Source organism: Bos taurus, chromosome 22 (genome assembly GCF_002263795.3).
Source record: "Bos taurus isolate L1 Dominette 01449 registration number 42190680 breed Hereford chromosome 22, ARS-UCD2.0, whole genome shotgun sequence".
Classification (NCBI taxonomy): domain Eukaryota; kingdom Metazoa; phylum Chordata; class Mammalia; order Artiodactyla; family Bovidae; genus Bos; species Bos taurus.
The window spans coordinates 47168779-47193780 of NC_037349.1; the positions used below are offsets into that span (position 1 = coordinate 47168779).

General features: G+C 51.3%; 1 protein-coding gene across 12 annotated transcripts in view; it reads right to left on the reverse strand.

Moving 5' to 3' along the window:
* Positions 1-25002, reverse strand: part of CACNA1D (calcium voltage-gated channel subunit alpha1 D) — a 370601-nt gene that overhangs the window by 30444 nt on the left and 315155 nt on the right. For 10 of the 12 annotated variants that reach the window (XM_010817680.3, XM_059879485.1, XM_059879486.1 and 7 more), the window contains 7 exons: positions 22124-22226; positions 21708-21809; positions 16776-16906; positions 3941-4057; positions 2858-3225; positions 1830-1856; positions 385-534 (listed from right to left, as the gene is read on the reverse strand). In XM_010817680.3, the coding sequence (XP_010815982.1) occupies positions 385-534; positions 1830-1856; positions 2858-3225; positions 3941-4057; positions 16776-16906; positions 21708-21809; positions 22124-22226 (998 nt within the window). The remainder of the gene's footprint in view (positions 1-384; positions 535-1829; positions 1857-2857; positions 3226-3940; positions 4058-16775; positions 16907-21707; positions 21810-22123; positions 22227-25002) is intronic. The other 2 variants (XM_059879483.1, XM_005222722.5) reach the window with 1 other exon arrangement.

Sequence of the window (25002 nt, forward strand, 5' to 3'; positions counted from 1 at the left end):
CAAACACGCCCACTTGGATGGGCCCCATTCCCGGTGAGATGCGTCCCCGGGAAGAGGTGCCGGCCTTTGTGCCCCTGTGCCACCTGCTACCCATACACGTCCTACAGCAAATGTCCACTTTACCCCACCCATGCCTTCTTCAGGACAGAAGCCCAGGAGGCTCATCTGCTGAGTGATGCCCCTCTGACGTCTCGTCCCCTCACCTCCAGGAGAGACCTCCTTGATGGGAGCGAGAAGCAGGAGCTGTTCGTGAAACCCAGCCCAAGCTCTGGGCCGATGAGTCCCAGCCTTCAGGCCTGAAGGAATGGCCCCCACTTCACCACTCGCCGGCCTGGGGACCATGCCCCTGCTGCCAGGACAGTCCCCGGGCGATGGAGCCCTCACCTGCTCCCGGTGGGCGAGCTGTCATCCTCATAGTACTCCTCGCTGCTGAAATACTCCTGCTCCCCTGGGCAGTGGGGGTCCCTGAAGTAGCCGTGTATCTCCGGGTCCTCCCGGCAAATCGTCGGGAACTGCTCGTCTCCTGAGTCAGACCTGCAGTGGGGAGAGAGGGGCTGAGCGGCCGGGCGGGTGGTGGCAGCTTCTCTGGCCGTGCCTCGAGGTGGCCAGAGCATCTCTGCCCGCGGAGTGCTCCTGCCTCGGTGGGGATGGACTCTGCTGCTGCCTCTGGCAGTGGTGGGCGTGTGTGTGTGTGCGTGCGTGCGGCTAGGTGTGCACACGCCTGTGTGGAGGGGTGTGTGTGTGTGTGTGTTGTAGGTGGGGGTGTGGGGGGAGTGTGTGTAGAGTGTGTGTGTATGGGGTGTGGGGGGTGTATGTGTGGGGGGAACTGTGTGGCTGTGTGTGGTGTGTGTGTGTGTGTGTGTGTGTATACACGTATATACCAGGGAGGGGTTTCTCTCTCGGCGCCTTGATGATTCTAGCACCAAACCACTACCCTCAGAGGCCTGCCTGGGAACCGAGAGAGTAGATGTAGTTTGGGCAAGGAACAGGAGAACAGACCTGGAGACCTGGAGCAATGGGCTCCCAGGCCGCCTGCTTGGGTCCCTGGGAGGCACAGGCACCAGGCCCAGGGTGATTTCAGAGCTTGGAGCCCCTGACCCAGCAAGGCTGACAGGAGCTTTGTATACTGTGTCCCAGGGAAAGAGACTCTCCTGGACAACACTCGTTGCATTTTCCAAAGACGGCCCTGCCCCAGGACTGTCATGTGATGGGGCTTGAAACCCAGAGGTCCTGGCCTCAGCCCTCAGCACAGGCAACCAGGGCTGTGCTGTCACTGCTCTCCAAACAGAAGACTCTGGGTCCCCCAAGCTCTTCACTCTCTCCCACCCTCCTCCAGCCCCAGTGACTGCCCCCTTGATGATCACTAAACCCGGAGGTCATCGTCCCCACCCCCAACACAATGACCATCCTACCCACAAGTCCACTGGGCTCAACATGCAGGGAGCAGGGCCCTCTGCACGTAGGGAGATAAAGAAGGCCCTGCTCTTCAGGAGGTGAGGGGTCACGCTTTCACAAAGCCCCCACAAAAGGCTCAACCCCACAGAGCAGAACGACTGCCCAGCTCCACAGGTCTGCTGCCCCAGCACTGCGCTGAGGCCTGTGGGGCTACAGCTGTGGGCACATGGCATGGGAATGTGGGCCCCTGGATGGTAACCCAGTCTCTGCAGATACGGATCTGAAAGCTCTGCATCCACAGCCCCGGGCCATACCACCCTACACTACGCAAGCTGGCTCCCAGGGCACAGTCACCTCCCAGCACTGGAGAGGCCCTCTGGTCCCACCGGGAACACATAGTATTTAACACATCAACATAGGCAACAAGCACATACCTAATGTAAGTTTCATAATAGCGGGTTCTATCCAGGAAAGGCATAACGTGGGAGGGAGGGAGAAAATAAAAGTTAAAATATTTCCAGCAAACTTTACACAAAGGATATTTCAAGTTACTCCCCAGAGCCGGACTCAGCAAACTGTGGTTCCCAGGCCGAATATAGGCCGTCATCTGTTTCTGTATGACCCACAAGCTAGACTTTTTAAAGGACTGGCGTGCTGCAGTCCATGGGGGTGCAAAGAGTCAGACACGACCGAGCGACTGAATGAAACTGAAAGGACCGAAACAAAATCAAAGGAAGAAAAGTCATTTGTTGCATGTGTCTGTATGAAGCTGGCATTTTACTGTCCACAAAGAAAGCTTTGAAACATGTAAAATATCATGTATGAAACGAGATGCCAGTCCAGGTTCAATGCACGATACTGGATGCTTGGGGCTGGTGCACTGGGACGACCCAGAGGGATGGTATGGGGAGGGAGGAGGGAGGAGGGTTCAGGATGGGGAACACATGTATACCTGTGGTGGATTCATTTTGATATTTGGCAAAATTTAAATTAAAAAATAAAATAAAATTAAATAAATAAATAAATAAAAAATAAAAAAAAAAAGCTTTATCAGGACGCAGCTGCACACGTGTCTCTGTACTATCCATGGCAGCTTTCTTGCTACAACAGCACAGGTCAGTAGTCACAGGAGAGACTGCGTGTGCGCCAACTCTAAAACGTTTACGCTCTGGCCCATTACAGAGCAAGTTTGCCAATCCCTGTCCCTGAGTCTGTGGGACAGTTGGGGAAGGTCGAGTTTGCAGATGCTGTGTTAAGGCGCAGGCTGCAAGCTGGCCTGTGGCCCTTTATCCTTTGGGACCATCACGTGGCCAGTGCCTGAAGAAGCTAGGACCTGAGGGCACTCACAGGTGCTCATGGAAGCGCCCACAGGGAATCTCCCGCCTCTGCTGGAGATGGAGTGAGCAAGAGCCGCCTGGGGCCGACACTACGTTACCAAGCGCAAACCCGTTTGAAATGTTACCTTTTAATACTGCACCTTCTGTGAGGCTCACGGCCATGCTTGTGGAAGGAATGATGCCCGTTTTCAGACACAAGCTCAAGGTTCCCAATGCTGGGCCGCTTTCCAGGGGCAGCTTTGCACATATTGGCATTATTGAGATTGGCATTTGTTGAGCTGGGAACTTGCTTTCCTATGGAATTATGGTTATGATGGTTATGACACACCGAATTTCCTGCTGGAGGAAACAGCGGTTTCTCAGTATCACTTGCAGGTGGAATTGAAGGCCTTTGGACATGCAGGGGACGGTGGGTGGTATTGGTCTGCTGAAGGGAATCTCTCCTATCACTATTAACATGATTGACATGGTTTCCAAGCAGGGCACCATTTCTCTGCAAAATAATGGGAGACAACACCAGGTAATTTAACAAATATTTGATGCAGGCTAGCTATGTTAGGTCATATTTTTTTTTTTCTACACGAAAAACAAATTCTAGGTAAGCTCCGTAGGATCCCTGGGAAACAATCTGAGTGTCTCAGTGATCGGGGTGCCTGTGTGTAGCTGCTGGTCCCCCTGAAATGAGGAAGGTTACCGATTCCTGAGCTGGGGAGCAAGCACGTGGCTCTCACTCGAGGGGCTCTTCCAGTTGCTCCGAGGTAAGCGCACTTTCGCCCAGCAGGGCTGTCGGTGGCCCCAGCAGCTGAGGCCAGGCCGCAGGCATGTCTCTGGGCCAGGGGCTAGGAAGCAGAGGGCCAGCTGGCAGACCAAAGAGCCAGCCCGGTGGGGAGAGAGCAGGTAGGGAGGGCTGGCAGCTGCTAGAAGGACCCAGGATGCTCGTCCACAGCCAGTGGCTGTGGCCAAGCTCCTCCAAAGTGGCCAGTGTGCGGCAGAGGAGCAAGCTCAGAGCAGGAGGCCTGGCCCTGGAAAGGGTGCTGGGGGATGGGGAGCGTCTGCTGCGGGGGGTGAAGGCAGGGCCCATAAGCCCCTTAGGCCTGGGGGCTGCTGTGCGTCCTCCAGGCTCTCTTGCAGATCGTTAACTGCCCCAACTGGACTCCTGCCCTGCTATTTCCAAGTGGCCAGTGTGTAGCTAGGCGTGGAATAATTACTTTGAACACATCTTCTTCGTCTTCTCGTTTTGTTTCCTCTGGATCATCATCTTGCAAATCGCATGATATAGCACGCCGGATTTCTGGCCCAATGTCATGCAGTGTCCTTAATCCCGCCTAGATCAATGAGAACGGCAAAACCAGTTAGATGACACGGGTGGCCGGGGCGGGGGAGAGGGCGGGGGGCAGCCTGGGTCCTGGCTGTGCTCCTGCCTGAGTCAGCTGTGGGAAAGGAAGGTTTCTCCTGAGGACAGTCCAGGGGACTGACCACTTGTCTGAATGCCCCTGATGGTGTCCCTGTGGGCTCAGGGATATAGGGTGTGGTCGGGAGTTCAAGATGGCCCAGGCTGGGGTGCTTGAGGCCAGTAACCTTCTTTCCAAACACCTCCACTCGCAGGAAACAGGCCCTGGTTACCAGTACTAGGGTCTGCCATGGCCAAGAACCCAGGCCCAGGTCTAAATGACAGTCCATGGAAGCACGGTGGCAGAGCGCCACCTCCCAGACCTCAGGTGGGGCGAGGGGCACAGCCTGGCTGCTCTCCAGTGCAGGTGGGCAAGGGCTCATTGACCGTGTTCCGGATGAGGGAGTTGAGTGCAGGGGCCAGAGGGCAAGCAAACCAAGCAGCCGTCCAGGCCAGTGGTTCTGCTTCAAAGCCATGGGAGTGACGGAGTGACACAACACACCCGCAGCCACAGCACACTCAGGACCACAGCACAGTGGACAGACACGCACGGACCTGGGCCACGTGCAGGGCCGGCTTCCGTGGCCCTGTGGGCACCATGGCCTGCAGCCTACGCTCAGGCTGAGAATGGCCGATGCTTGGGTCATCCTCTTGAAGACCACAAGACACTGAAAGGGGCTCCAGCCTCTGGAGGTGGTCTAAGACCAACCAGGTGAGCCCTTCAGGCCCCTCACAGACATCCTGCATTTCCCCAGGGCCCTTGCTACCAGCCTGCCTCACCCTGGGCCCCAGGTTCCCTCGGGACAGGGCCTGGGAAAGGCCTCCCATTGTACCTAACTGTGTTAGGGAAACATTTAAGATGCTTACAGACTATCTGTGGGCAAGGGGTAGCTCTTGGCTCCAAGAAAATTATGTTTTCACCAAAGACTTGGAGAAAACCGGCAAGCTTAATAGGGACAGTACAGTTACTCAATCCTTCGCCACAAAAACACTGGCATCTCAGAGAGGCATTTCCTCCCCACCCCAGGTCTAAGGTCACCCGTCCTGTATCCAGGCAGCACCCCTTAAGGTGCTGGCAGTCTGTCTGCACCTCAGTGGCCGCTAAAGGTGTAAAGGACGTCCGGGGTCTGGCTGTGCAGGTCTCCATCTGCAGCTAATACTTCCCAATGTGAGGGCAGTGTGCAGAGAAGGGGGCCCTGCCCTGCCCTTCTTCCGCACGCCCTGGCAGTGGGTGGGTGAAGGACATAGACAAAGCGTCAGGACCACAACTGAGACACGCCTGGTAGTGGAGCGGGTGGGGTGGGGGTCAGAGAGGATGGTGGCCGCAGTCTTGCCAGATGCGGCAGGGCTGAGCCCCTCGTGTGGGAATGCTCAGATGGGCCTCCTGCAGATGCCAGTGGTGGGGGGCGGGGGGATGTTCATTTAGAACAGAAAGGTGCATGAAACCGCCCAAGAGGCTCCCGTGAAAATGGCCTTGTTCATTGCAGCCCTTGGCCTAGGAGAGGATCTTTTCAAAGATGGTGCACCAACCAGGCTGGGTCTGGTTTGAACCATTCTTTCAACATAGGAGCAGCAGACTTTTCCATTTTATGACCTGTGGGGATGAAACTGTGGCCTGGAGTCAAATCTTTAAGGTTCCCAGCTAGGAATGCTGTGGTCTCACAGAATGACACAGGTGTTGCAGGTCCAAACCCGGAACACTCCGTGGTGTAGTAAGACTGCCCCTCGCTCACCTGTCCCTCTGATCACAGGCACAAGACACACACTCACACGTGCCCACAGGTACACATACAGGCACACACGTGCACACATGCATATACACTCTCCCAGGACCCAAGCTTCCAGCACATCTGAGCCTGGGAAATCATTTCTCTTAGAGGCACACCCATACCACTCTCAGGGGGGCATCAAGAAGGCAACTCTAATGCCAAGTGGGTGAAAGCTCTTTCACAACAGAGCTGCAGGCCTGGGCAGCAAGGGCGAGCCCAGCGGTACTGAAGAGCCTGCAAGTCAGCCAGGCAGTGTTCTCTAGGGCACACTTATCAAGGGATGATACATTAAACCAGGGTTTCACCATCTGATTCTGGATCACTGGGAAGAAAAAGCTGTTACCCACTCTGAGGCTCCCAAATAAGATGCCAGGTTTGAGACACCCACTGCCATTGCACAAAACACACACAGGTGACAAGGCACCGAGTACACATCAGGTAAATTAGGTACCGTAATCCACATCCCAAGGCACTGTGGGCTGGGGACACTCAGTTTAAATAACAGCAGAGAGTCCTAATCACTGTCATTCAACTGACTGGACTAGGTCTGATTAGAAGAAATAGAAAACTATTTATTTGGATAATTTTTAACATCATCCTCTGTTGATGGTTTGACATTTCACTGAAATACACATATGACATAATTGCATAATAAAAACAAAAACTATCTCCAGCATGTCTTCAATGGTACACAGGATTAGGAGAGAGCAGTAAACAGACACAGGACAGAGATTTGTTTCCAACAGAAATCATGGAGAAAATTGAGAGGTGGCCCAGGAGGCCACTTCCAAAGACAAATAAAGACAATATGTTTATTAAAGAGACGTCAAAGGAGGAGAGAACGCAGCACTCTTCCCAGACAGGAAAGCAGAGGCTCAGAAATCACGGTTATAGTTCGCTTGCTCCACGGAGGAAGAAACACACCTTCTAAGAGTCAGGGATTGACTTCATTCTTTCACAGGGGGTCTAAGGAAGGACAGGTGGGGAGTGGGGTGGGAGGGGAGGGGCCACAGAGCAGGGAGGGTATCTGCCAGGGTTTGGAATGAGGGAAACACATGTTCCCAAACTTGAAGCGAAGCTTAAGCACAGCACCCTGAATTTATTACATATCACAAAACATGATAATGAAAAAATTTCTAGCACACATATCAAGCTAAAAGGTAGCTTAGGCTGCTCCAAAAATTCCATAGGCACAAGTTCCAATTCCGAAAGTGCAGAAATCTATCTTAAACCCTTGATAACGTTTTTTTTTTTTCCCCCCACAGCCCTTGAAAAAAGAACATTTTTTTCCCTTGAAATAAAACACTTTACAATCAGGAAAATTAACTATTCTTTCATATGTCATGTTTGTGTCTACCTCTATCAGCAAAATACTATTTTAATTTGAAATGTGGCCATTAGCATTTAAACCAACACAAAGCCATATAAAGTCATTCCAGTAACATCACAGAATTATGGTTTTGAATAAACACAGAATTGCTGCTATAAAATAGAAACATTATTGATTTAAGATGTCCAATCATATAAAATATTAAACAGAATCAAGCCTAGTTTCTGGTTGATTTTTAAATCCTAGATGTTCTCATATTTTTTTTTAAAAAACAAAGAAATGTTGGCATTTTGCCTGTAGACTGCTGCTTTCAATGTTAGACACCATTTAATTGGAATTTTATAGATATTTACTCTAATGAATAAGTCTAAAAAAACACCCCCAAACTATAAAATCTATTTCTGAAGCAATTGCATTATGTTATGCTGTTCTAACCTCAAATAGGAACATTCACATACCTTCTTTTCTCTCACCCTCTTTCAGGGATAAGTTTTTCCTACCTGGTGCGTTAGAAAAGCTCTCACTGCTCGCCTCCCTAAGCTAGCGTCATCACACACACCGGTGGTCTGCCAGCTCTCAGCACATAGAAACGCCCAAACCACCCCCTGAACCTACACTGTAACAGTGCAGATAAGAGATGTGGGTCTCCAGGTGGGACTGAGCCAGCCCATTCATCCTCGGGTGTGAGTGCCAGGCTTCCAGGCTTCAGCCCAAGAGCCCTTGCTGGGCAGAGCAGAGCCTGGTCTCTATCACAGGCAGGTCTCGCTCAGCCAGGGCTGGCCCTGCTCGGCCATCTCCTTCAAGGCAAGTTCTGGTTAACCCTTTAGCCGGATTCTTCCCCTCCCCAATCAGAAGGGATCATTTTAGACTAGCTCCCTCAACAGAAAAGAACTGGAGATTCAATTCTCTCAGAACACACCTGCTCATCCACAAGCCGTCCTCAGCCTCCCCCGCATGTCCACATGCACACTCATCACACACAGGCACACCCCTTCTTTTGTCATCGCTCTCCGCCTCTGAGTGTGGCCTTTGCGTCCATTATCAACATTATGAACAGCCCTCGAGTTATATATAAACATCAGGGGCTAGCATCATGAGCCCAGCACCCCCGTGAGTCATGCACAGTGATTCCAACCCTCACTGCAAAGTCAGCCATACAGCTACCGTGTAAGTTACCCTCAGGGGGGACACTGCGCCGAATGCAGCAAGTCTGTTACCTTCACTTCAAAACATAAAGGAAACTTTAAATAAATTGCCTAAAGTGACCTATCACATTTCCCTGCAAACAATCTGACAGAGCTCTCTGTTTTAGTTCCACCTTGCTTCTTGGTTGTAGTTTTAACACCAGAAATGGGGAAATGCTTGCCAGTTTCCTGAAAACAGAGAGTTTTACTTAAAATGGGGGCTTAGCAGAAGTCACCAGTCACGACTCCTATTCTGCTAGAATCTTTGCTGAGTGCTATCACACTCTTTATCCCACCACATCCTGGGAGGAAGGGTGTGGGTGGGGGGCCAGGATTATTCCCATGTGGTTAAGTGACCTGCCCACCCTAGTCAAGGCTCAACTAGCAGTTCTGATGCTCAAGCCTCCAGCGACACCATGCCAACCCCACGGTATTGGGTCTATGAAGAAGAATGCTGGGATCAAGCCACGATCACGCGCTCACTCACGACTGTGATCACACACGACTGTGGCTGCCGCCCAATCATGGTGTGACCCTTCTTCCCACTAACCCAGCTGCGCTCTTGTATTACAGCTATGACAGACGATCACTCGGTACCATGAAAACTATCCTCACTACACATTCTCATCTCCGCCATGCCACCCTCAGGAGCTGAGATCCTTACAATCACTTCGCTCTCACACACGAATTCAGGCCACCATTCTGCCAGAACAGCACGCATGTAGGGTATGACTCTTAGTCTGAACGCGGCTGGGACTGGGCACGGGCCTGGAAGGCAGGGAACGGTTCAGGGTAGGGCGAGATTATAAAAAGGCTCCAGCACCCTTTTCCTTTAGGGGGGTGGGCTCAGTCCCCTAGAGCAGCAGTTCTCAAAGTGCAGCCCAAGGACCCTGGGGCCCCTGAGACCCCTGCAGGAGGTCACTGTGATTTGCATGATAAGACAAGGATGCTTGTACGCCCTCATCCTCTCCCAGAAGCACACTGGGGTGTTCCAAAAGGCTGCTTGACCCCTGGGGATCTCATCTCTCCAGCATCTTTGTGCTTGCATATTCTGGGTTTTAAAAATCTGTTTAAATTCCTAATGTAGTAAATACTGATAGATAAGGGTCCTCAGTACTTCTTAAGAGCATAAAAGGTTCCTGAGACCAAAACATTTGAGAACTTGCAGCTAACCCACCCACGGACAGGCCACAGCATCTCTTCCTTGGGTGCTGGGCTCCTCCCCATCCAGAACTCCTGTGAATCTTCAGGGTCTTTCTCTATACTTTCGGAAGAAATGCCCCCTCATGGCTTCTCTGAGTGAGCCTTTGGCATGGTTGGCCTTCACTGTGCCTTACAATGACCTATCCTCCCATTACCCCAAAGAGCCCCCTCTCTGAGGGCTACTGTGTGCCATGGACAACGAATTAGCACAGCGTGTTAGGTAGTTCCCACCCATGGATGACTGAATTGTGACACGTTTGCGCTAAAGAGGGCTACGAGCTGGGTGTTATTCAACAACATGCCCCGATTAAAAAAAAAAAAAAAAATCACACCTTTTGCAATTACATAATGTAATTTTCCTTATTTTCAGTAATTCTATCATCTCAAAGACTCGTGAAAATAAGAACCACTCTTCTCAGAGAGGAAAGATTCTACTTTTAAGAGCAGACAACTGAGTGCCCAATAACCCTGCGGATCCACTGAAGATTTAATTAGGTCACATCATAGAGTAAGTTATTTAAGAGCCCGAGGTCCAATCCTACACCTGCTGTCCTACGATGGACTCTGGCCTGTGTCGTGTCTTCCATCCAGGAGCTTAGTTAAGAGTTTAGCACCATGGATTCTGGTGTCGGGCACCGAGTTTGCTGCGAGAGGCTGTCAGTCTCACACACTCCACTTGACTCGTCTCTCACAACTTTTCTACATCCAAACCTTAGCAGAAGCTAAGATTTTAGGGAAAAGGAGAGAGGTGTCTGCAGCTTGACTGTCGCCCAGGCTTCAGGGAAGCCTCGTTTGGAGCTGAGGCGGGAGGCGGCCCCTGCGATTCCTGACTGTCCTTAACCAACTGGCCTCAGCTACCAGCCACCACCGGGCCCATGTGGGGCAAGATTCTTGCATTTCCCTAAGTCCCACCTAGAAAGTTACCGTGTTCCAGTTTTTACTCATGTGGAAGGACCGTGGAGATACGTGTGTGGAGACACCAGCCTCAGGAATCGCTTAGGGCTCTTCTGTGGAGGCTCTGGTGTACAGACTCAGATTTAGAAGACAGGTGGTCACTTGAGGCCTCTGACATGGGGTGACACAATCGGGCGTGGGGGGTGAGCAAGTACATCCTTTCAGTGCTTAATAAACTTGATATCAGAGTAGGTGGGGGACAGAGGGGTCATTTGTGATGGTGGATACACTTCTCAGGTGCCCACAGGGCTGCTTCTTTTTCAGTTATGATACACCAAATACTTAATAACTGGTACATCCTGGGCACTACCCAGCCAGAGTGGAGGTGGGCCTTCAGACCAAACCTCCACAAGCCCCAGAGGTCCCCACTAAGGCAGGCATTAGCCCTTCAGTGACTGACTCACAGAGGGGTTTGGAGTGGGCCTGGGGTGCCAGCAGGAGGTGAGGAGACTCAAGGTACCGGGGGCCACCACTGTCAGCATCCAGATGTACCTCAGCATCCTCACAGGGGTCACCCCCATGCCACGTCACCGCCCACAGTGCTGTGTCAGAAAGGCAGCCCTTTTCTCCCGTCCCATGGACTCTGCTGTGAGGAAAACCCACCTCGAGCTCCTAGACGTCCAACAGTCTGTGCGTGTCGGAGCAGAATCAGGGGCCAGGGCTGCTTCCCCAGTGGGACAAAGGTCAGAGCACAGAAGACAACACTGGAGCAGACCTCACGGCTGGGAGGGGCTGAGTCACGCACAGGACAGGCCCGGGGGACTTCTGCTCGCACCGCTCTTCCCCGTGGTGATATGGCTCCAGGAGCCGGGCTTCCCCACGCACCGGGGCTCCACGCCCCACACACATGCACACACACACCTCCAATCTGCATAGACTGTGGCTTGTAACCCTTCTCTTCTCTAGACTCTTCAGGAACCTCGGGGTCTTACACTAAGGTTACTTTTGAATGCTGACTCCAAAACTCAGATTGACTCCTCTGGGCGTCTTGGGCTCAGGGTCAGGTGTACTGACCCCTCAACCACTGCTTGGAGTTGGCTGAGAATTTCAGATGGGGCCCCCTCGCAAAGCAACTTCTTGGGCAAAAATATACCCTTTGTGAGATGTGAGAAAACAACAACCTGAGTTACTTCTGTTTATATCTTTACACGTTTCCTAGATATCTCAAAAAGGGGGGAATTCTCTTTCTCGATGGATCACTACAAATACAGAACAGAACAAAAGATCAAAGAAAAACAAGAGTTTCTTAAAGTTCTGGTAGTAAACAGGCATATGATATTATTATTGTTGTAGTCTTAATAATAAGCAATTATACGTTCAAAGTGCTTTACAATCACTTAGCTATTCCTCACAACAGCCCTGTGAGGTAGGTCGACATTATTACCCCCATTTTACAGATGGGGAAACTGAGGCACAGAGAGGTTAAGTGTCTTGCCCAAGGTCACGCAGCAAGTGAACGCTGGCACTGGGACTAGAACCCAGGTCCCCTGACTCCCAGTGTCCTTGAAACTGGACCACACTGCTTCCAAAGAGGCATCCCCGGACTGGCTTTGAATTAGAGACGGACAATGTCGGATGAGGTTGGGGTGTGGTGGTGTTTCCCGCGGACGCGTTAAGATGGAACCTGAGGTGTCACCTGGGTTGGTCTGGGCATGCAGGTGTGTGTGTCAGTGTAAATGGGGGTGTCTGCGCTTCCTGTCCTGCCCCCGTCTCCCTGCACTGTGCACACGTCACTGCAGAGAGCTGAGTGGGATGGTCAGGATGGCCTGGCATATATAAAAAGAACTCTGTCGGCCCAGCGCCGAGCGGCCTGCCAGTCTTTGGTAGTTCGGGCAAACTAGGGATGCAGGACTTTGGAATGGAGTCAGCTGCCCACCTTAGGCAGGTCTGCTTAATCGTTTTTATTAATCTTTTTTTTTTTAACTGGCCAGCATCAGGAAGTTGTGTTCATTTCATTTCTCTTGGGGTGGCTGCCCCCTCCTTCGCTCTCTCTCACTCTTTCCCTTTCTCTGAGTCTCTGCTCGCAAGGGAAAACTGTTAAGCCCCGCTCGTTCCCTTCCACGAGAAGGAGCCATGTGAGCAGCATCCACGACAGGAGGCCACGGCCCCGCAGTTGAGCCACGGCCCCGCTTCCACCTTCCGGAAGAGTGCTTTGCTTGGAAGGGATCTCTCTGGGGCCTTGGGTTTGCTTTTTCCTGCATTTCTCCCGAAATGCTGTTTCAGTAGAAATAAGCCCACTTGAGACTTTTCCCTTTCAAGGCCTTAGCCACAAACGCCTTCCGACTAACGAGCTTGGTGCTGTAGCTCAGGCAGAAAATTCTAAAGCATCCGTTCAAGCATCTGAAACAAATGAATCAGCCAGTGAAATCTTATCTGTTAGCATCTGTTCTTCTCTTAGATTAAAAAAGAAAAAAAATAGCCTTTTTATGGCTTTAGATGGAATCATGCTTTAAAAAAAATACAAAAAACCTTGCTAAGTTTTGAGACTAACATGACAGTTGTGAGATACGTGACAGGTCCGTGTCTGTGGAGTACCCCAATTTCCCTCTGGGTTATGCCTGAGTCCCTCCAAGGAGGCCGTGTGAGGGAGTCATTGGATCCGATCCACCACCCACCTTTCCCCTGGGCCACCTACACCACCACCTGCCAGCTGGGGCTCAGGCTTTCACGTGAGAAAACCTGTCTAATTCTTTACAAGCCTTAAACCTAACTTTGAAACAGGTAAGAAAAAAAAAAATATACAGCCCTCTCAAATCTTCCTGTCATGAAGATGGGCAGGCTCCCATTTTGGCTGAGCGGGAAACAGTCTCCCCCTCAGACTCTACCAGAGTGTCTCTGGCATAAAGGAAATCCTTGGACATTGAAAGAAAAAGAAATGAACAAAACTCTCCCCACTCTGGGACCTGTTCTCTTTTTCGATCCATGAGATACTGGGCTAATGCGTGTCTGGATCTTGCGGTCCTCATCTGGAAAGCCTGACGGGGCAGACTGTCTGCTGGGGAGGGGACAGAGTTTCCACGGCTGTGGACTTGTGTTCATTTAGTTGCTTGTTCCAGGTGGAAATCTGCAGGTCACTGGGATGCAGCAACAATGGATGAAGAGCAAAGGCTGAGTTAAACTAAAGTGAATATGGCACGTAGGGGATGAGGGAGGAAAAAGAAAAAGCCTGACGCAGCTTCCCTCTGATCCCCTCTGGAGAGGGGCGGGAGAGAAGGCTGGCTTTACTGATGAAGATGGATGGACGGATGGAAACTGCACACTCATTCAGACCACAGAGGCCAGAGGACACCGGGTGCCGAGCTCCTGCCCACACGGGATCCAGGAGCGCCTCAAGTCACCCCCCCTTCATGGAGAAGGGGCCCTGCAGTTGGTCTGAACAGAGGGAGACCAGATGGAGCCCACGGGGCTGATAACCAGAGTGCAGCCGTGTGCCCGCCAAAGCCGCGTCACTGTGGGGGCAAAGAACGTGGGCCAGCTCTGACCCTGCTCAGACGGATGCACCCTGCGCGGCACAAGCAGCACTGGCCTACGTTCGTCTCGGGCGCTCACCCGAGGCTTGTGCTCCTCTTTTCATTAGCAGTTGAGCTGCTGGTCTACTGGCACCCCGACACAGGGAGGACCACCTCATCCCACTTGTTAATAGGCCACGCCCACTGTGAGGAGCTCCTCTGAGGACCTGTGTTCCTGTCCTAGCGACACGGCTCACCCATTTCTCCTCCCGCTGCCATCTGACCCTGTTTCCCTAACGTCACATCTGCTCGTATTATTTCCTCAATTCAGAAAGGAAGTGCTTCGTCTTGCTAGTTAAGTGCAGAGTGACAGGATACATTTAAAGCCCTTCCTACAGCACAGGACCAAAAATGTAATGAGAACTATCCTTCACGGAGGCAAAATTTTTCTGTTTTCAATGCCTGCTGCAGAATCAAGTGCATTTTCCAGAGTATCTGTCAAGATTATGAAGACAACTTAATTTACTAGGCTGGGTACACAACATAAAGTATAGTCACAGCCTCAACTCCCAATGGAACCATGTGGAAATGTGCTGATGTTGGTACCTAACTGGAAATATTTTAATTTCACCAAGGAAATAAAACTTTCTACAAACAACAAAATGAAAAATGTCCAGGAGAAAAACATGACTGTGGGACAACGCAATAGTCTTTTAAGCCATGACGCATATGTGCAGCTTCAGCATCATTGGAACCTTTGACTTAAAGACTCAGTGAAACCCACCCCACTACGTGGTTATTAATTATACAGGCATGTGTTGTCATTCAGGTCTTAAAACATCCAAACACTATATCCAACCTCCAGAGCGAGCACTGAAGCCTTCTAACTAGGAAGCCTTGGGGACTCAGCAAAGGTATAACCCTGTCTTCAAGTGGTCATTGTACCTGCCTTCCATGGAAAAGGGAAATCTCTTCAGCACAGCACTACCTTGGTTATTTATGATACATGATGACACAGCCATCCACGGAAGAGTATGTTTCCCCCTCCAGAAAAGTCAAGCCCCACCACACCCACCAACTAGAATCTGAGAACAGCAAGTGGTTTCCTGTAAGGGGGTGGGCACCACGACACCCTGGAATCTGGGCTGCTTTAGGGAGAAGCGTGCAGAAATGTGATCATCACTCCCTGCCTTTGTACCCAATTTGGCCACACCACCCTCTAGAACACATGGACCAGACCTGTTCAAGTTTGCAAATGCGTCTTTTCAGTTGACTGGCCTCTCTAAGGCTACGTGTGAGCTGTGCTCAGGAGAAGGGTTGTCATTTTTGCAAACTGGACAGGTCAGAGGTGACAGTGTTACTGAAATTCCACAATCTGGGGCAACAGTCAGCTATTTGCGCCTCAGATTCACTAAGCTTCCTTTAGCAGATGTTCTTTGATAGATTCAGCATCCATCTTTCCCCCCTGTCCTACAGCTGTCTGGGCAAAGCCCAGGTCATATCATGAATCCACAGGTCACTGTCACACAAGGTCATCTCCTAATCCACCAGGTGCACATACCTCACATTCCTCCCTTCATTCATCATCATTCACATTCATTCTCTCTCAACAAGATCACAGACAAGCCTTCACTTTGGTAATTACCATCACTGAGAACACAAAACGATGCTGGGCATTTTCCCCGGAAAAAATGCAGAAGACTATTTCACATTGAACCTTACCCATACCAACAAGACCCAGTTTAAGACACACATGGTAAAAGGGACATAAAAGGCAAACATTCTGTGTCAAGCTACTCGGAGAGCAGAGATGACAGGGTGCGCGATTCATTTGCAGAGTTGTTTCTGACAGCTTGCCAACCTCTGTAGTTCCCTTTTTGTAGTCTCAGCATCTTTGCCTCACTCCTCCACCTGCTTTCTCCATCACTGCAACCACAGACTGCCCTTCCTAGCCCTCTTTTCACCGGTCTCCACCAGGACACCATTTCCCTACACACCTGCTTCCCACCAGGGCTCTGCGCTTATCGAGGGTTCTACACCCTTGAATACATGGACTAGAGGTTAAAACCAGAGGTTCCTAAAGCCACATTCCCCCTCCAGGAGACCGGGCAGTTGTAAGGACCAGAGGCTGGCTGGGTCACGAGAGAACAGCATTTGCACAGCAAGGCTCACAGCCACCAGGAGACGACACGTAGACACAGACACGCTGCACACACACACACGCTTACACACACACACACACACACACACACACACACACACTAGGAGGTGATGGATGTTACTGAGATGGACCAAAAACCAACAAGCAGTGGGGTAAGAAATAAACAGAAACAAAACAAAGCACTTGCGTTCGGATGGAAAGCTGTTTCGTGGGCGGCCAGGGCCCGAGCCCAGGGCCGGGGGAAGGTGGGTGCCTGCTTGGAGGACGCTGCTGTTGGAGAAGCCCGGGGGAGACAGGGCGTGGGGCAGCTCTGGCTCCCCTCCCGCGAGGGGTGTGCCTTGGCCGCTGTCCTGGGGGGGTCCTACCACACGGGCCGGGCTGCAGTGGGCATGGATGCGGGGGCACAGAGGGTGCAGGGATGGGGAGGCACTTACCTGGTGGCCCAGAAATGGCTAGTCCACCTTTGGGGGAGTGTGCAGTATCTCAGTTTAAACAAAATCCTGGTGGTAACTGCTCAACCATGAATAGTCAGCTCTCTAGTGTTTCAATAAAGCTTGTAAAATTGTTAGTGAAAAAGAGAAAAAGACAAAAACAACAATTCACCTGTAGGGCAATTGTGCTGTTCTTCGCGGGGTATTTTCCCACCAGTCCTTGTTCTTTCCGTTTCTTGAATTTCCTAAAGTAGTCCTGTATCAGGAAAGTGGCATAGAACTTCCCCACGGTTACCTCATCATCTAAACGGAGAGACCAGACAGAGCTCTCCCGAATCAGCACATTTGCACCAAGAGCCTCAACACTTGCTTTGGGCAGGGAGGGGGCAGGGGCACTGAGCTCTCAGCTTAGGACACGGGAAACTAAATCTAGCGAAAAGCAAGATTGTGCAAAGCAGTTAAGCCCCAAAATTAGAATCAGTTACATAAACTGATACTCAAAATTGCAGAAAATAATGGACTTGTCATGAGTTTCATAGAGCAGCGTATTAGTAACACCATGAAGTGCCATCTCGGTTATTGACTCAAAAGAAAAATTACAGAACAAAAAAAAAGGCTTCATGGGTCATAGTTTCACCCGTGCATAGGGATTTGCATGTGTAATTACCGCGAACACCAAGGACAATTAACCATCCAAACCCCAATGCCTGGAGAGAAAGATAGAGAACTCAGAAAGGTGACAGACAAGCTCGGAAGGAGAGGCCAATTCCGAAAAGTGACCGCAGACCCAGATTTCCAAGTGCCCCCTTAATTCTCTGCCAGTAGCCTCGACATGCCGTGTCTCGGTTTGTAATTCAGAACTGCTTGTTTTCGATACTGCGAGTGACAGCTGCAGCTCACCTCAGAGCTGGCTGCCTTGTCTCTGCTTTGTTCAGAAGCAGCCCCACCGTGCGTGCCCAGGGAGCTGGGCCTCCGCTGAGCCTGATTAAAGGCGATGCATGAGGCAGAACAGTGGCTCTTGCTGTCTCCCAGGAAACCACCCTGGCAGTGCCGGTGTGCCCGGGGTCTCCACGAGGCCTGCTCTCCCAAGGTGCTCACCCCCACTCCTGCCCAGGGTGCCCACGAGGCTGGTGACCGGTGACCATGGCTTGCAGAGGCTGGGGGAGAATGGCTGCCACCCTCAGGCTTTAGCACCGCTCGACTTGTGGCCAGGCCGCCCTTGCGACTCACGTGCCATCGAGGGTAGAGGCCCTGGCCTCTCTGGGCTTGTGTTCTCACCCACAAGTGAGCCTGAGCCTCTCAGGAGAAGCTGTGAGGATTCCAGGACAAGAGGCCTGTAGGGCGCTCTGGGCAGTCTAAGTGCCAGGGGCCGGGTGACGGTGGACCACTGCCATCAGAACCACTGTTATCTAACAGCTCTCCAATAGTGCACCTACTGAAATAGGACAAGAACCACGACAGGGTGCAGGACACCGGAACCCTCAGGGGGGGTGCGCCCGGGGGGTGCATTTCCTGCCCGTGTGGGGACGGATGTCCGCGACTGGACACTGCTGGGCCACTCTGGGCTGCCTGCCCCCAACTTCCTTGTCAGAAGCTGCTCAGGGTTACTGTGTGAGAGGATGCCTGGGGGTGGTCGGCCTGGAGAAGTGTGTCACAGTCCTTCTAAACCCAAGCCAGGCAAGTCCCACAGCAGTGCAGGGGTCACCCCAGCGAACCTCGGCCTTTGGGCAGCAATGAAACCCAGGGCCCTCATCAGTCTAGGGCTGGTCCAAATGGTCTAACAATGCCCTGTGCAGAGGCAGGGAGGTGAGAGGCGAGTGGACAGAGGTTCCATGACTTGCTCCAGGCCAGGTGAGCTGGGAGATGGGCCTCCCAGACCTGGGTTCTCATTCTCCACCCCACTGACTCCCTGAGGGATGGCCCAGCTCCACCCCAAGAGCCTCCTGGTGCTGTGGGGCTGCCTCTCCCCAGCGAAGTCTACCTCTCCACCAGGCCACATGCAGGAAGCGGACCAACTGCGGCCCGACAATCCCAGGGTCAGCCAGCCTCTGCCAGTCAGAGTCCCTAGTCTCCCCTGTGGGCTCCCACAAAAACACCGGCCATACTCACAGGAAGCCCATCTCATCCCTCGCTGGGGTGCTTCCAGCAAAAGCAGGCCTAACTGCTCTCCCCCTTCAGCCTGGATGGTGCTAGCCTAGAGGGCCCAAGGGGGCTCCTATGGGAGAGTCCTGGCTCTCCCTGGCCCAGAACCTGGGTGGGGCAGTGGCGGGGTGGTGGTCGCTGTACTCAGTGAAGAGGGTGGATCGTGTTTCTGCCCAAGGGGTAGCTCCAGGGCGGAGGTGCCCACCTAGGGCTCTGCAAGCAGGGCCTCCAAGGGCTACCTGACCTTCTGCACTGAGATGCTGAGCTACTGAGACCAGGCTCAGGAAGAGTCTTAAGACAGCAAACTCACAGCTACAGCAGGACAGAGAAAGAAGGAAAAGGAGTGAGTGCAGGGAGGCCGGCTGGGCCCGGGACTTCAGAGAGCGATGGGGTCACCGCTCTGAACGCTCCTCAGGGGAAAGGAGCCAAAGATTCAGGTCCAGGAGCGAAGGTCCAAAGACAGAAGAGCCCCTGGGAGGACAGGGGAAGAGCCACGACTCGGCAGGAGGCCACAGCGGAGCTGAGAACACGAGCAAGATCCGGATGGGAAACGAGACACCTCAGCATGGACAGAGCGGACAGGCTGTCCCCACAGCCAGAGGCAGCGCCGGAGCCCGGCATTCTGGCCTGGCTCCCAGGCTCATTCCTGAGCATCACCTCATCAAGCTCCCGATGAGCTGGGGGCGCCTCACATCACCCCTGTGCTGGCAAGGCCTTTTAAGATGGGCCCTGACTCTGCTTTCCCACCAGGGCTGTAAGGGTTCCCTGAGTGCCCCACAAAGGCCAGTCCCAGGTGCTGGGCTGGCCTGGCTCAGTCTGCTGCCCTCTGGCCAGATTACCGTGGACACCGAGTCCCTCCGCCATGGGAGCTACCCACGCGCTGGCCCAGAGGGTCGTAAATATATCCCCCTTCTCTAAGTGCTCCACGGGGTGGGAAAGGCTCATCTACTGGGAAGGTAAGAGGAAAGACAAAGAGGCAAAGGGTGAACGCAGATGCTACAACCCTGCCCAGCAACTCAACCAGAGCCTCTGCCCTAAAGCCTAAAGTCTCCACCTTCGGAAATTCAGTGACAAGAGCCCTTATTTGACATCAGCCTGGATAAGCTCTATGCTTGGCACATCCACCACCTGGGCCATAGAACTTCTTGAGCATCCCATCCCTACTAAGGTGCTGTTTCCTTTCCAGGTTTTCTGGGGCTCTGACTGCCATTTTGGAAGAGATTAACCCTTGTCACCCTAACCCCCAATCCACGTTAAGAAATGCAGAGAGAAAAGCAGGGCCCACCATTGGGCCAGGAAAGAGGAAGACTATGTAGCCTTCAAGAAAAGCCTAGTAGGGCAACAAGCTGATCAAAGGAAGGGAGGCAAATTCCAGACCCCTTTTTTTTCTTGGTGAAATAGAAACAAATGAAGTTTCACAGAAATGTGAATGACTCTCCCCAGGTGAGCCTTGCCAGGATGGCACTGATGTGAGAGATTGGGCTGTAGGGAGGGTGGTGCATCAAGAGAGGTGAGACGAGGCGGGGGCCTGCGAGGAAGGTTCCCCTGAGACAGGTACAGCCCACTATTCTGAAGCATGCATCTGCATCGTGAGAAATATGTAGGGGAATACAGTTGGCAAGAGATAACTCCGATTCCATGCCACCACCCTAAAACAGAATTGCTTCAGAATATTCTGAAAGACTGAGACTCGAAAGGAATGGAGGCTGCAGAAAAAGCTCAAGCACATTGTTACAACAATTTAAGAAAAGCAATTCGTCTCAGCCATGCGAACACCTGGGTGTGCAGCTAAAAAGAAAAGAACGGAAACCAAAGAGCTGTTTTAAAGGTGCAGGGTCAGTTCTCCTGTGGGGAGCCAGGCACCTCTCTCTGGGTGGGAGTTTTTGTTTGGTTCTGTTGGTGTTTTGTCTTGCACGCTTTCCCTTAATCATTTCTTGGTGGGTCCTCTTTCCCAGCTCTGAGCTGTTGGCCCTGCCAGCTCTGGGTGGCTCCCTCCAGCAACAAGAGCTCACAGTGCTTCTGGCGTCACGTGGGGAACAGAGCTGGCCAGCAAGCTGCACTATCCCCCAGGATCCAGAGGTTGCCACTTTCTCAAAAGGAGAGGCCACTGTCCTGGCCTGGGGTTCCAGACTCAGCTTTCAGACCTGAGCCAGCGCCACTGGGAGTGACGCAATTCAGTTTGTTACAAAACACACCAAACATTTCTAACACACCCGGGGCTGAGGGGGTAGAGGCCGGGTGTGTTTGCACTGAGCAGACGGATCCTGCACCTTTAAAACTCGAAAATGAAAGTCAAAACACAACCACCTCCACTTTTAAGTCAATGTGTACTTAAACAAAAATGGAAAAACAGTATCTGGATTATATATATATGTGTGTTATATATATATAAGTCTGAGAAAAGTTTAGTCAGTTATTTTATGATAAACAACAAAAAGAAATAAGCATGCCTGTTAGTTCCATCTCTACTCTAAATTCTAATTAAAGGGACGTTTGGGTAATAGATCTAGTCTTAGAGCATTTCAAAAATACCATTTTTCAAAAGCTTTTTTTTTGTGAGACGTTTTCGACAACATGTTGAAAGATATATGGAAACTATAGTACTGAAGTACTAAGTACTTCATTTTGGGCAACTGCCCCCTCCCCCTCAAAAAAACACAGGCTTTTGGTTTTGAGGCCCCAAGCTTGCTCTCCTAACATGACTTCCTCCACCCACAAGAGAACCTCTGCTTCAGCGATCTGGGTCTCAGTTTCCTTCTCACTGAAGCCTCTCCTTTGTCTGGAATGGTCTTCACGTTACCACAAATCATTACACTGATGGCCATAAGGGCCTTCTTTAGCTGCTGGCCTCGATGTTCTGGCTGGTACCTCAAGCCTTCTGCAAACACGCTGGGATTCCTGGAGACTAGCACTGAAACCAACATGTTGGTCAAGAGCTACTTAGGAAATAAATTGCACTGACCACCAGCTGGAGGAACAACTTGGTCAAGTAGTTTCATGCTGGTTTTCTTCCAAATTTTCTTGATCACAGCTCGGAGTTCTTCATTAGCTTGTTCCAGGTTGCCTGGATTCAAAATGCAAGAGAGGCAAATGAGCCTTGTTTCTTTTCCCCTGCAACGCCTCTCTGTTCTCACCAGAGCTGCCGGTGGCACGAGTCACCTCTGAGCTCTCTGGGACAAAGTGAGCATGAAGGGAGGAGAGAAAGGTGGAGGAGGCTGGCCTGACCAGAGGGCCCAGCACAGACATCCTGATTACATGCACCACCCCGGCCCCTGGGGGGGGGGGCTTCTGACAAGAAGAGGTCTACGTGAGAATTAAGGTGGGACATGGCCTCCCCGTCCTCTTCTCCCACCTGTCCTGCTTCCAGGGAGGGCTCACCTTCAGTCTTGATTTTAAGAGCCGTTCGAACCAGAGCAAACAGAGTTGCATTAAACATGACTGTCCCATCACTGTTGAGTGGCATGTTCATAGCAACTAGTCTCTGTAAACAGAAAGAAAAGTCCCTTGATAGAATGCAAACAACCGAGGACAGCTGCAGTCCATTCCATTTATTTTCTGTTTATTCTCTCCAGCTCCTTTCTAATGGCTCCTTGATTCAGGTTAATGGCCATTGAGGGGCACCTACCATTTGAGGGGCTCTGAGATGACAAAGCACAAATGCTGGCACTCAGATAACGTGTTTTTTTTTTTTTTAACTGTTTAGTTCCCTACTATTCATGCATTCCTCTCCCCTTCTCATCAGCTGGCTCCCCTGTGTCTTGGGGTCAAGCCTCCATTCTGGGCACATCTTTAAAGGCTGTTTGGGGGTAAAATGATATACCAGGTATGATGAGCCAGGCACAGAGTCTGAGACAAAGGTCCTCAACCAATGAAGCCCATTACTTTTCCTAACTTGGGGAGTGTCCTTCAAGGACCCTTCCCCGGAGACACCACTGTGGAGTGTTTTGTATAAGTCCATGTGGTTCCTCTGAGGGTTTGGCCTTGCAGAGCTGGATCCCCAATGTCCTGCTCCTGTCTTCTCTCTCTTTACCCTTGTAACACCAGCACTGAGAGCCGGAGAGGACTAGGATCAGAGAAAACACCCTCTCTGGCCCCAGCTGATGCAGATGACATGCCCAGAGCCAAGTGCTGTGCAAGGGTTAAAGGATATCATAGACACTAAGGGCATAGACACTTCAGCTGGGTGCCCGGCAGGTGTAAGTGCTAAAGAAGCGGTACTTAGAATTACTAATAGTTTCACATTTCTTACTTTCGGCTGACAAGGTGTCCCAAAAGAAAGATGTTAAAAGCTTTTCCTCCTCCCTATCAATGGACTACAACCTTGGGTACACAGGATTCACCCTACCTGAATTCCTAGTCCTAGGACAGCCTGAAAATTTACTTGGACTGCTGCTGCTGTTAAGTCGCTTCAGTCGTGTCTGACTCTGTGCAACCCCATAGGTGGCAACCCACCAGGCTCCTCCGTCCCTGGGATTCTCCAGGCAAGAGTACTGGAGTGGGTTACCATTTCCTTCTCCAACGCATGCATTTACTTGGACAGCCTGCACATTTACTTGCATCTCCTGGTAAATTTCTGAATCAGCAAACTGCTTTGTCCTTAGAGCACAAAGTAGTCCACTTTTACTTACACAGGTCCTTCCTTAGATCTTTTACATAAAAGGGTCTGCAAACGCAAACATAAAACAATAACCATGAGCTAGAACTCATCTTGTTCTTGGAAAGCAGAAAAGAGCCTGGTACTGTGAAATCTATGGGAAAAAGTCAACATCCATGGCTTATTCTCTGCGCTGACATCCAGAGTTCAGGATGAGCAGAAGCAAAGACTCAGGCAAGGAGCCCAAGGACTTGCCAATGAAGCTTTCTGGACTTCCAGCGCAGGGCAAAATGAGTTAGACTCAGATTTCTCTGAAAGCCTGAAATACACTGTAGACTCCACTCTACTGCGATTCTGTCTAGAGCTAGCCTAGCACCCCTCTGAGGGTAAGGTGAACCCCTGACCCTGAATCCCATCAGATCTGTGGGAAGAGGGGACCAGGTGTTGCACAGTCTGGCCGGATTTCTACACGGCACAGTTTCAACAGACAAACCCCCACATTTCTCCTCTAAAACACGGGGGTCCTTTTCTGTTTCTACAGCTGATTCCAGGTGATTTGACATGAACTCTACCGAAAAAAACCAGATCTCGAGGAGAGCTTACAGCGAGCATGGTCTGATGTGAAAACGTCAGGAATGGGGTGAGGTGGTGATAGGAATGGAGCAGGATAATTAAATACTTAGCTTCAAAGTCCCACTAGGGCATTGAAGACAGAAGGGAATTCTAAGCGAGCTTGGGAGACTGTTGCAAGCCTTCAGTCACTCAACAAGAGAATCCAGTAACCAAGCAACAGTGTACACAAGCAAAGCACCAGACAGTAGGCATGGGGTCTGAGTCTCATTCACCAAGTCAGGGAGCTGGAGAGCAGCACATCTGCATGCGGCCGTGACAGGAATACAGGTGAAAGGGAAAAGAAGCTAGGTGAAAGGGGATACTATACCAAAACCTGAGATCAATTACCTTGTTTTAGTATACACTACCACCCTTTTGTTAATAAACATACGATTTAAACACCACCATGATGGTCCTGGTTACACCATAAAAGGTTAAAAGAGGAACGAAGGGTATCAGCCTTGATATCTACCTAAAAATGAGGAAGAAGGGGATATTCTCTCCTTTACTTTTCCTTTGATTATAAAAACATAAACCTCTCTGCTCTCGGGGCTGCGCTCGCTTGCCTGCCCCCTGTATCTCTCACAAGCATCCTATGCTAATAAACTCACTCTTTGCCAGCCACTCTGCCTCATATTGAATTCTTTCCACATTGAGACAAAAAAAAACCTGAGTTTCAGTAAGCCCAGGTGAATGGTTTAAACTAAGAGACTGTGTTTGAGTCCCCTCCTAAGGCAGGGATTGTGGGTTCAAGTCTCAATCTGAGGTGCAGATGGGTTCAAGTCCCATCTGACAAAGAGTGTGGTTTTAGCAAGAGACTTGAATCCACCCCTGAGAGGCCACCGCTCGATGCAGGCTCCCTGGGAAGGGAGCCCTGGCAACAGAGGGTCACCATGTGCACCATCACACCAGCTCGGAGATGTTCAGATCACCAAGTCCTCTCCATTCTACTCCCTAAGCAGACCCCTAAGCCAACACCTCCTCTCCACGCCCACTCCACTGCCCTCCCTCCGGCTCTTGCCATATGTTGCAATGAGATAATGCAACAGCT